Consider the following 12,863-nt stretch of genomic DNA (forward strand, 5'->3'; position numbering starts at 1 on the left):
ATTGTGGCATTATCATGTAGCATGCCACTCTGGGACTGAACTGGGATTTCAAAAGCAAACAGCTGGTGAATGTGATTTCGATTCCCATTACGTTTCTGATGCCGATTTAGTTTCTGTTGATTCAACAAGTGCTGCGAATGGTCTGAGTATTAATTACTAAGCATATTTCAAATGCCAATTATGAGTGTGTGGGATAAAAGGGTCAAGGGTGTGGCTGGATGACAAGGGTTGAATCTGGAAAATCAATCATACGCCAAGTGTGTCAATATGTCAAGCATTTCATGCTGACCTGACCCAGCCATTGTTTGTGTGTGCGCCTTTTGTTTTGTTGCGGCCAAAAAGGTTATGCATAATATTTTTCTTTTTCTGATTTTCTGATTTTATACTGCCGTCGCCGTCGCCTTCTCCTTTTCCTGCCTTCGAGCAATGCTGTCTAAACAGAACTAACCTCATTTTTTATTGGTCAACAAAGGAGGCTCCGACAAAACTGACCTCAATACACAAAGCAAAATAAATTGCAAAATGTGTTCTCAATGCAAAAAGGATGCAAAATAAATTCTCCGAGACACCCTTTGACGCCGCCCACACACACACACAAACCCAAACGCAAACAACAAGGAAAACCGGTCAGAGAAAAAAAAGGAAAACAATGTGAGACAGAAATAAGGTTGGCTCGCAGAGTCAACTGTAAGTTTCAAGTGGAAAGTCGAGTGCAATTTTTCCAACTGCTGCACAGATAAACACACACTGTTCTTTTTTATGGGCAATGGACAACAATTTGTAAAAGCCATTCCATAATAATTCTTTTCCATTTGCATAGCCATTATAATAATCGATTAAGTTGCAAATGGAGTGCAGATTAAGGGATACTTATTTAGCGAAAAGAAGGTAGATTAAGCTTATACTGCAAACTTAAAAAGTATTACTTGAGCATTATAGGCTTACATAGCACTTGAATGAATTTGCAGGAGAAGATGCAAATCACAGCAAGTTTCGAGACTTTATTTGTCACGTTCAGAACACCCGCAACTTTGCATTCAGCTTCAATCCTTGCCCGCAAAAGTAGGCAACACTTTTTGGTCAGCACTTGGGAAACTGTTGCTGATTGTCGTCAAACTGTGCGATGAGAACTGCAACTGTATTTCACTTGCAAATGGCGACGGGCAACTGGGCCCCAACCGAGCCCAAATGTAGCCATTAAGGCAGCACATAAAAGGCAATAAACACAGTCGCTTCACGGTGTAGTTTATGCCATTTATGCCCAAAGAACGAGCGCCCTTAGCTGCGCTTTAAACTGCTCCCCTTAAGGCAGCCAACCGCCAAGGCTTGGGAGGCTTGTCCAATGGCTTTTTGCTCGATGGCTCCTGCTGCTATATTGTGGTGTTGTTATTTATGTTCATCGTCGCTGTTGCTGGCTTTATGTTGTGCTGCCTGCCTGAGCCTGGGCCTGAACCTGACTGCATGACTGCCTGTTGCCGGGCATAGGTGCTTTGTCTTAATCCAAGGCTCATTCTACGCAACATTGCACTCTACCTTGCTCCTCTTTCACTGCGGGGGCCTTAACGGCTTCAATTAAGCAGAAATGATAGCAAATGATATAATGTATATGCGTTCGATGCCACAACTTACGCTTGACTATAAAGCAATCAATATTACGTATACGTAATCCAGCTCGGGCAAAAATGTTTTCATTTATGTTTGAAGCTTTTGCAACTTAGGTTTTATGTCAGTAAGTTAGTTTATACTTTACATACAAATATTAAATGCAATAATCAATAGATTTTTATAACAAATGCAAATTGAATTGAAATACTGACCAGTTTTTTTTATTTATTTATTAATTTTTGTTTGTGTGTATTTGGATTACTTATTATTTTTATTATTTGTTTTTTTAATTATCTATTTTTTTCGTAGTTTATTTTCTATCTATGTATTTGCATTCGCAATTTTAAAGCTTTAGTCGATTTTTGGTCAACAATAAAAAAAAAAAAAAATGTAAAAATTGTAGAAGTTATTTAAGAAATACTTTTGTAAGGTCTACTTTTTACGGGTCTTAGTTGCCTCGGCTGATAATCCGGAATATTTTGTACTATATTGTATATCGTGAATGCAGCACTATATGAATATAACAAATTTAAAATTTTAATTGGTATATTAATTGGTATATTTTAAGAATAATTATGCACTTTTTTGCTATTATTCAAAATGGTTATTTGGTATCTCTCTGTAGCCTACTTACTTGTTTACTTGTTCACTTTAGTCCCAATGCCAACGCTTCAGGTATAATTTTTTTTAAATTATAGGGAAAGTTACATCAATGCATTGATTCCTAAAAACATTTTGTAATGACAAACAATAAGTAACGCAATATCATAAAAGTTAATTAAAATGTTTTAATATAGAATGTGTCTTGTACGCAAAATTTTAGTAAAATTAAAATGAAACGCTTGCTAGAAATGTGTAGTTGCCATGTTGCAAGGAAACCACTCAATGTCAGTGGCAACACTCAATTCGCTGCTTTTGAAGTGCCAAAAAACAGCCCTTGCATGCCACTCAGTGAGTGAGTCAGTCAGTCATTCCGTCATTCAATCAGTAAGTTAGGCAGAAAGTCAGTTAGTTAGTTAGTCAGTCAGCTGTTTGGCTAACACTTTAATTAAAAATGTGCCTAAATTTGATATCAACTCAAAACCTTTGAATGACAGCCACTATTCCCCTCTCCTTCCCTTCCACCAAATTCCCTCCGCTTGCCAACAAACTGCGCCCTTGCCAACAGCGTACTGTCTGCTTCAAGTGTCGGCAAACGAACAGAAAAAAAACAACGCAAACGGAAACGGAAGTAGACAGGCAAAGAGCTGAAATAGGAACAGACAGCGTGAAGAAAGGGGCAGGAAGAAGGGGCGGTGCAGATAGCGGCTTATTAGGACTGCAGCAACAACATGAGCAGCAACAATGGGAACAACAACTGTAACAAGCAAGTTGCGTTTTGCCATTTGCCCCACTTACATAAGAAATCAAACGGCTTGTTGCCAAAAATACCAGAAACGGGGCGACCAGCCTCAAATAGTTGCTATCAAATTGATATGTTTTCTTGCACATGTAGCGCGTGCCACAAAAAAAAAAAAAAGAGAATGGTTGAGTAATAAATGGAAATGATATAATATAATAGAATAAGGGGAGAAAAAAAATGTTAAACGTTGCGATAATCAATAATATTTCCGGCTCTGACTGGTTATAAGCATTCCCTACATACTTCTCCATAAAAGGACGTTGTCTTTTCCATATGCCTGTCAGCCATTCAATTCCCCCCGAGTCCTTGGTCCTGCACATTTATATGTAAGAGAGAAAGGAGAGAGAGAGAGAGCGAGTGTGTTTGTGTGTCAATTTTATTGACAAATTTGCATGGCGATGGCTCTGAAATTGTTTCTAGTAAATTGTACAAAATTTGGCGCCCTCGAGTGCTGTCAATAAGTGCTCAATAACATATCCACTACCACTACTACACAGGATTGTATGTACTCTAGACTATATAGTATGGTGTGTGCGTGTGTAGGCAGCAAGAATATTGAAAAATAGACAGTCGCAACATAATAATGATGATAATATCAGCGCAGGTAAAGTCAATAACCTGTAGATTGCATATTCAGTGTGCAGATATTATTCAATCATTCCATGCACAAACTTGCCTGAGTATCAAGAGGCGAAATTGATTTTAATAACAAGTGAACAATGGTTCACATTCATTGTAAATGTGCCCTTTTGAAGTCTTGAGATTAAAGAATAATAAATAAAAATAAATGTTTGTATTGCATTTTCTCTATGAAATATGTATTAAAAAATACAAATTGTAAAAAGTCGAAATTAAAGTATAATGAATCTTGAAGACAAGAGCATTTATTTTAAATTAATGAAGACCTCTCGACTAATGAATATGTTCAATATTCTTTGTTCATAGTAAATTTGTGTGCTAGAAAATTACACATAATGTTTCTTCAATTAATTATTATTATTATTGTACAATATTCTAATTTAAAGTAACATGAAGTTGTTTAGTTCAGAGAAGCGTTTATTTTCCATTAAAATAAAATCTTTAGATAAGAAATATGTTTTATGTTCTATGTTTACCCATAAAAACATCTTTTAAATTGCTGTTTGATATATTTGAATTAATGATTTATTTATTCTCTTGCTTAATATAGTACATATTAAAGAATATTTATATATTCGCGAGCATTTATTATTGTTTACTTTCGCAAACATACCCAAAAAAAAAAAAACAAGAGTATCAACTGCAACTGGCAAGGCAAACAAACTTTAGTTAATTCACGCTAAATTAGCCTACAAAGAGTAACTTTGAAAGGCCCTCAAAGGCAGCAGCAGCTACTCGTGTGTGCAACGTTCAACGCAAACGTGGCGTAGGCCAAAAAAAAAAAAAAAAAAAGCTGGCTGGCTGGCAACAAATAAAACGATGGCCAAACTGCCACAAAAGTCAACTTAAAATAAATTTAAATTTTAATTTCAATCTCAACAAGCGGTGCACACACAAAAGCCAAATGCGGCGAGAGTGAGCAGAGCGACGGCGGCGGCATTGAAAGCTGCTGCTGCTACTGCTGCGTAGACAACTTTACGTGCCACAGCTGCCACTACACTAAGAGACTGTGTGTATATGTGTTTGTGTATGTGCGGTCTGACGGCAGCCATTGGCAGGTCCCTGGTAGGGTGCCGCCTGTTCGCATGTCTCCCTCACTCTATATATGGATGTGTGTGTGCATTGCACACACGGGCAAACTGACGCATGAATGACTTAATCGCACGTGTTCTGTAATGCGAAATCTCCTTTTTAAAATCTACGACCATTTGTTTTGAAATTTGTTGACAAACTTCTCCATGATCAATGCTTATGCTTTGTTTCAATTTGCATTTTTCTGTTTAACGCGAACAAAAAAAGAAACTTTATCCAAATGATTCTTGGAATGCTCTCGCTTGTTGACGTATGTGTTTTTGTTGTCGCGGAAGGAGAGAAGAAAGCTGAGGAGGTGGTGACTTTTGTGTGGTTGTGTGGCTGTTAGATATTCATGCGCCATGAATGAATAAAGCGAATCGCTTGTGCTGCTGCCGCCTGCTGCCGCCTGCTGCCTGCTGCCTGCTGTTTGCTACCTTTTGCCTGCTGCTCCTTTGGCAGCTCACATGACGTATACGCCGCGTTGTCTGACTCTGACTGGCAGACGCTTGATATAATGTCTCCTGTGGCCAGTCGGCTTGCTCGATTTGCGTAACTATGCACAAGTTGACTCATGCCTTACTCTGTGAGTGTGTGTATTTGTGCTTACACTCCCCTCCCGTTCACTTTCCCCCCTCTCCGGCTCTCAATGCGTGGGTGTGTTGTGTTTGCCGCAAAACAATTGTGGGGACTTTTTAACTATAATGGCACACGCCTGACCAACAACCAACGACCAACAGCCAACAGCATCAGACTGAAATTAGCTAACTTGCATAATTTAGGGCCGTGTTTTTCGGTTACTCAGTGTTTGTTGCCCGCATTTTACACCGACGACTCGCTGTGAATGTAAGCCAACGCCTTTTGTTGTACCACAAACTGCTATTTGTTTGCAATACTCGTTGTATTGATTTTTACCAAGCTTACGACTGCTGCAAATGCGCCATTTCAGAGCATTAATTGCTGTCATCTAAATTCATATTACCTGGCTCTCAGCCATTTCGTTAGCCATATTAATTTGTGGTCAACACGCAAAATATACTTCGCCAATTGTACAAATTCCTTCATTAACCTTCTGGCGTTAGATATCCAATTTAATAATTGCAATATCGCTAGTGTTTGTTTTTATTTTGTTGTATTTTAAATTGCATTCAAAGGTAGATTAAGTCTTTTAACATTTTATAAAAACTAATGTATCAAAAATACTGAAATATACCAATCGATGTAGTACTACATTCAAAATATACTATAAAATACAAAATATACGAAATGAACCGGATGTTGTCATATATTTTGAGTAAAAGATACATTATTTTTCGTTTTTATTTTACGCGTAATAAGTGGCATTCTCAAAAGAAGATGGAAAATAGTCAATACTTATATTCAAATATACCAAAAATACTGAAATAGGACAAAAACTGTCATATTTCAAGTGTCAACATATCTAAAATATACCGTAAAATACTAAACATATGCCATATTATAAACTAATGAATACAACTGCAGTATTAAACATACAAAAAAATCCCTTAAAAACTTCTAAGTTTATTCTAATTGTTTTAGTATTTTGCAAACTTATTTGCACTTGAAATAAAGCTCAAAGGAATAATAAAGCTAATAACGTTCTAAAGATATAGCGCATAAATATACCGAAATATTTATATATGCATAAACATACTAATATATATATAATATATAATATTTAATGATACCATAACTTTCAAAATAAACCATTGAATACTAAATTCAATAGGTTCTTAAGCTGCTGCCAGTTATTGTGACATATTTCTTAAATGATTTCAAAGTTTTTTGTCTCATCGCTTTTATCTTTCGCGTAATTGCTTGCACTTTAAGAGGGATTAATGCTAATACCATGTAATGAATTGGGGAATTAATATTTCAGCAATATTGCAAAACAATTATGTGCTTATCTCTAATTAGGTTTTTGCATTAGAAGTAAAATTAAATTTGAACTTTACGATCCGAATGCTTCTACAAATATTTGGCTGTACACGTGCTCAGGCATATACAGCTAATTGTATTATTGCAATCATTAGTTAAACGAACTAGCAACACGTCAGCAGCACCCGGCCAGGGCATTTGGCATTTGGGCCAACAACTACTAACTATCTGGGCTATATGCTCCAACTATGGAGCGACGACTGCGGGCGCCCTGTGCTTTGGCTGGGGCGTTGCCGGGGCCAGAGTTTTAATTAGCCTTGAGTGCGTGTGCCGGGCCAAAAGGCATCAACAAATTGTTATATAAACACACGCCCAACAACAAAGTGTTTTAAGGGCCTAAACATTGTCGCCACTTGCGAGTATTGTACACAAAGAGCAAAGCAAAAAAAAAGAACAAAACCAAACCGAGTTGGGACAAAGCGAAGCGGCTGAAGAAGTGAAATTTAGGTAAGAAGGGATCGCCATTGGCTTAAAAGGATATGTTAGCGCTTATTATGACCCTGAATGTTTGTTGAATGTGTTGTTCGGCTTTGGCCTGACGAACCGAACCCAAAACCCAAAGCCGAAGCTAAGCGAACCTCAACCTCGCAGAGGCCATCAGGGCAAATGTTAAGGTTACAACACAACCCACCAACACAAAAAACAAAAACACAACAAAAAAAGAAGTGAACCATTTTTAATTTGCGTGTTTACGACAAAATTGCATGTGCCAACATTAAAACAAACAAAAGCCCCAAACTGAAAAGTTGCAAAAGAAGTTGCAAAGAAAGCAAACCGAATCCGAATGGAACCATATGCAATCAGCGGCAAAATAAATAAATAACACATAACATGGTTATTGTTATTGTCGAACAGGAACATGAATATATGATACGAGAGTATCCCACATCGATTCGTGTAATACTCCTGCCCCATTGGCGCATCGTTAACTTGGTTATTATGGCTGGTCTTTTTTTGCAACAAAACTTTAAGCCATTTTGCCATTGCCAGTTTATGCCAGCGAAATGTGTGGTCGAAAAGATGAAAATTCATGGCCTGCTCTTTTCGCTTATTCTTTTTGTGCTTTTTTGCAATATGTTGGCAGTTTGAGGGTTTGAAACTTTTGTCAGACAACTCGAAGGATTCAAAGTGAAAGTCAAAATGAAAAGTTTGCGCATTTTGATTGTTTGACGGCGTTTTTTCTTTCGAATGGTGGGCGTGGCAACGCGTGAAGATTGTTTTCAATGGTTCTTTTCTTTTTTCTTTACTTTACGTTCAGCAAATCATCCATAACGAGTTGCGAAATTGATTAATGATGGATGAATTGGGAATTGAGTGCAATTGAAAGAGGGAGTAAAAAAAAAAATAAAATGATTTCTTGACTGAAAATGAATGCTTTGATTACACTTATCACTCGGACAGGCTTGAACAAGACTTTGAATCATTTTCTAGGAATTAAATTCAATCTTCTTCAAGGTTTTACATTAAACGTCTGACTATTTGATATATTAAATATTGCGCGTGATATAATTGGAAATTTTGTTGGGTATTTTTATTAATGTTGGAATTTCTCTACAACTGAAAATATATTACAAAGTTTTTCAAGGTCTCTTATTATACATCCTATTACTTAGTTTATTAACCATTAATATTTTTTAAAATATATATTGCATACTTTTTGGGGCTTGCCAACGAGAACTTTGCAACATCGATGTTAGTTTTAATGCTTTTCTATTAATTAATCTGTATTATTCAACACTCTTTAATCAACACTTTACAGCCTAGTTAATAAATTGTAACATTCAATATATGTGTCTACCATATAGTTCATTATAATTTTAAGTACTGTTACTACATGATCGTCGTGTTCCTTGCAGCAAATCCGTCTTTATGTATAAGTTTAGATAAACAATGAAAATGTTAAGCTGTCAAAGTGCAACAATGCAGCAAAATAGTGCAACAATTTAATTATAAATTAGAGAACAAAGCAAATTTGTAAAATGTAGTCCAGCTGATCCGATCCGATCTGACAAGGATAAAGCGTGTGAGAGCGTGTGTATATCAACTGGCCAAAAATTGTGCATCTGAATGTTAGCAAAATAGAGAAATATAAAAACAAAAAACAAAAACAAATTACGATAAAGTTATTTAATGACAACGGGCTTTAGGACGCTTCCATGTTAAACTGAACTTATGAGCCACAGCAGAGTCAAAGGAACAAAATATAGAAACCACAAACAAAAGAAGAAGAAATAATTAAAATAATCCATTCAATTGCTTACATGTATAACGGTAGTGAGTGTGTGCATGTGTGTGTGTTTTGGCTATAGGCGCTTTTTGTACTCTAGTGGACACTAGTTAGACACAATTACAAAACAAATATATACATATACATATAGTTTATATAAATGCATATAAATATGCGAATTAAATTTTATAAATAATCCAGGCAGCTTTTAGCAAAAAACACAAACAACCGAAATAGTAAATGTATTAGTTAATTTATTTTGTTATGTAATCCGAAGTGAAGTACAGAGCTCTAAGCAGAAGCAAGAAAGATAAGAAAAAAAATATATACAGACAATACGCCCGAAATAAATAAAAAATATGCAATTCGATTGTGAGACAGAGCATATTTTTGAAATGTTTATAAGCAGAGAGTCAAAGTATTTGTAAAAACCCAAAAGAAATAAAAACAAATTTTTAAAAAATAGACATCAAAGCGATAACAAATTTTTTGACATATATATACATACATATATATAGATATCTATATATTTTGATAAACAAACGAAAACGAAAACGAAAACGAAACAAAGACAAGAAGTTAAGTGAAAATAATGCACAAAATGTATTTATTTGTATACCCTAGCCCAAGTTAAATGAGGTTTTAATTTAGTTAGTTCAAATTTGAAAAATAACAACACATTTTTTACTTTCGATGGTTTCACGAGATTCATTTCAACGATTTTGTATGTCACTCGGTTGATGCTTAAGCAAGTAATCCAAAGTACAATCATTTTTGTCAAACAGACACCCCAAAACAAAACAAAAGAAAACCAAACCAAAACAAACGAAACCAAATAGAACAGCACAGAAGAAAACAAATAAACACACAGATGGAAAACTATCGGAAGGGCATCAAGGATAGCAGAACAACATTTTAAAGGTTAGGCACATTTACAGGGACAACAGACAGACAACAAAACAACAACAAGTAAACAAACAAAACTTTTGCTAAGAATTTTTAAATTTATTTTACACACGCTTTATATGAGCAACTGAAGAGAGAGTTTTTGCTTAAAGTGAGATTTCAAAAGCGCAAAATTGGCATTAGAATCGAGACAATTGAGATTAGAATTGCTTAGACAGAAATTCAAAACAACATTCCTACAAACTGATGAGTGAATTGAAAATTGTAAGAAGCGAAGAAGAGAAGAAGTCATTATAGAAAGTGCTAAGTGCAGTCATTAAATTATCGAAACCGAATGTTAATTAAGTGCAAATTCGTAGTCTGTAACTAGAGCTACACCTAAGCAGAAGCCGAAGCAGAAGCCGAAGCAGAAGCAGCAAAATGTATGCAGCTGCTGGTGGCGCCTCGTTGGCATCGCGCCAAGCGCGTCAACGCCAGCGCCAGCAGAAGAAGAACCAACAACTACAAGCGAAACTACATCCACCGAAAGCGGCGGGCGTCGGTGCGGGTCTCGGGGCAGCCGATCATGGCGGCGCCTCGACGCCAACGCGCAGCCAGTCGCGGCAGTTCCATCAGCTGCCCACCAACTACTTGCGTGCCCCGCAGCCGCAGGGCCGCAAGCTGAGTGCCACCTACACGCAATCGCGCTCGCTGCTGCCGATCGAGGAGGCCGGCGACACGCAGTCGGTGCTGCAGTTGCGCATGCACTCGCACACACATGGCCCACACGCCCACGGACATGCACACGCCCACATGGGCGGACATGGGCACAGCCATCTGCATCACAGTCATCTGCATGGCGGCGGCGCCGTCGCGGGTCCACCTCAGACGCCCTATCAACAGTTTGCCTCGTCACACGGACGCGTCTCACCGAAGCTTGTGCATCGTCACAGCGGCAGCAGCAGCGCTGGCTTCCACCCGGCTGCCACATCGCAGCTGCACAAGTCGGCGACGGCAACGCTGCCGCTGGTGTCACAGATGGAGCCGACGCCGCCAACGACACCCGCGTTGCCATCGGCTGCGGTCGGCGTTAAAACGACAGCGATGTCGTTGGAAGCAGGCGCCACGCCAGAGCCAGAGTCAACACTGGGCATGGGCATGGCCATGGCCAGCACATCCGCAGCAGCGGCGGCGGCGGCTGCCGAGGCCGTAGCCGAAGCCGATGCCGCTGACCTGCAGCTGGCCGGCGCCGCAGCCATGTTTGCAGCCCACCATGATGCGATCATTGTAACGCCGGCCACGCCCATGGCCTCGCCGGGTCACGTGGCTGCCATCAAGCTGCGTCGCGGCGATCACGACCAGGACCACGACGACGATGTTCTGCACGATGCCGCCGAACGTCAGCCGCTCACCGCCGCCACCGATGCCTACGACGAGGACGAGGCCATGCAACCGCCAGCCGGACCGCTGGAGCGCAAGTGCAGCGTCTATCGCATGCGCCGCAGCGATGCCTTCGAGCAGGGCGACGCCGGGGGCGGCGGCGTCACCGGCGGCCTCAAGCGTCAGCTGCGCGAGCTTCAGTTCCAGCAGACGCAGTACGAGCCCCTGGTAAGCGATGAGCCGCAGATGCTCTTCAAAGGACTGGGCAATGGACGCAAGTGGCAGCTCTGCGCCTACTGCGAGGAAGGTATCTGCGTCTGTGAGCACATCGAGGTAAATTGGAGCAATTCCTAATGGCCAACTTCTGCGTTTATTTCTGTGTAGTATTCTATGTGTATCTTTACGTATGTGTGTGTGATTGTGTGTGTGTTTAACTTCTCTTGCATGTCAACCTAAGTGTCTGTTGTATGCGATTGCAAGTGCCCCAAAAAGTATGCAATTCTTTTGACAAATTTATTCGTATTGTGTTTTCTTATATATTTTATTATTTAAACTGGGTTACAGATACGTATTTGACAGCTAAAGAAAGAAAAAACAATAATAACAATTTAACACCTTAAGCATTCAATAATGTTCTGATATGAAGAATACATAAATCACCTTTTTAAGCATTATGATGAAACACTGGGGAAGAAAAATAAATAAATAAATTTATTTTATATATATATATTATATTATATCGCAATTCTTATTTTGGATAACATCTCTAAAAGAAATACCGCTGATAAATATTCATCTTCCAAAACATTTCTTTCATATAAATTTGCATTTATTCTACCTCCAAAGAAATGCCATTTCTTAAACTTATATATTTAAATCAATCCATCTTTATAGTTAAACAAAATTGCATATTAGACAAATTTATTAAAAGAAAAATTAATTATAAATACACTTTCTACATTTCGAACAAAATTTATTTGATGAATCCTATGAATACTACTTTATATAAATATTTTTTCAAACGTCTGGTTGCGATTGATTTGGGAATTGTGTAAAATGTTGCTCATATTTGTTGGTTTGTTCTTCGGTTCTTTGAGGTTATCTATAACTAATACGATTCTTGGATATTTAAAATTTTATAAATAAAAGAAAACCCATATTGACAACACCCCTTTTGTCTCTGCATTGTGCATTTAAATGCAAAATACAAAACATTCTTGTGTACGTTGGCTCCACATTATCGAAAATAACTTTTAACCTGATTTGAAGTTTCGAAAAATATTTTGTCGTTTGTTTGAACTGCTTTAATGGACATTCGCTGTGTCATATCATTCTCGCTTAGCTAACTTGACTAACCTCATTCTGTTGCGATGCCATAACTGCCAAAAATGAGAGCAAAAGCAAATCGGATGCGCATAATGTACCAATGTATCGGTCTGATAATGCGACGCCCCGACAAAAAAAAAAAAAAACACATACTTGGCAAACTGAGAGACTCCCACGCCTCGGTGCCGCCCAATTTTTAAACGTGGCGCCACGCTTGCCAAATGTTGTGTAAAAGGCAAAAGTCAGCCCCAGAAAGTATGTCATAAAAGTGCAACATCCAATAGCTTTGAAGGTGAAAACGGAAGTGGAAAGTGAAGGCGGCTGGCGTGTGACGATGGGGAAAACTCGCTTTAAGTTTCATTCAGCTTC

At 38.4% G+C, this 12,863-nt stretch overlaps 1 protein-coding gene across 7 annotated transcripts in view; it reads left to right on the plus strand.

Moving 5' to 3' along the window:
* Positions 1-12,863, plus strand: part of LOC117564679 (mucin-5AC) — a 101,152-nt gene that overhangs the window by 60,742 nt on the left and 27,547 nt on the right. For 2 of the 7 annotated variants that reach the window (XM_052003010.1, XM_034243545.2), the window contains one exon: positions 8,436-11,501. The exons of the other annotated variants lie outside the window; for them this stretch is intronic. In XM_052003010.1, coding sequence (XP_051858970.1) covers positions 10,230-11,501 — 1,272 coding nt within the window. In that variant the 5' untranslated portion in view covers positions 8,436-10,229. The remainder of the gene's footprint in view (positions 1-8,435; positions 11,502-12,863) is intronic. 7 annotated transcript variants of the gene reach the window in all.

This window comes from Drosophila albomicans, chromosome 2L, assembly GCF_009650485.2.
Source record: "Drosophila albomicans strain 15112-1751.03 chromosome 2L, ASM965048v2, whole genome shotgun sequence".
Taxonomy (NCBI): Eukaryota; Metazoa; Arthropoda; class Insecta; order Diptera; family Drosophilidae; genus Drosophila; species Drosophila albomicans.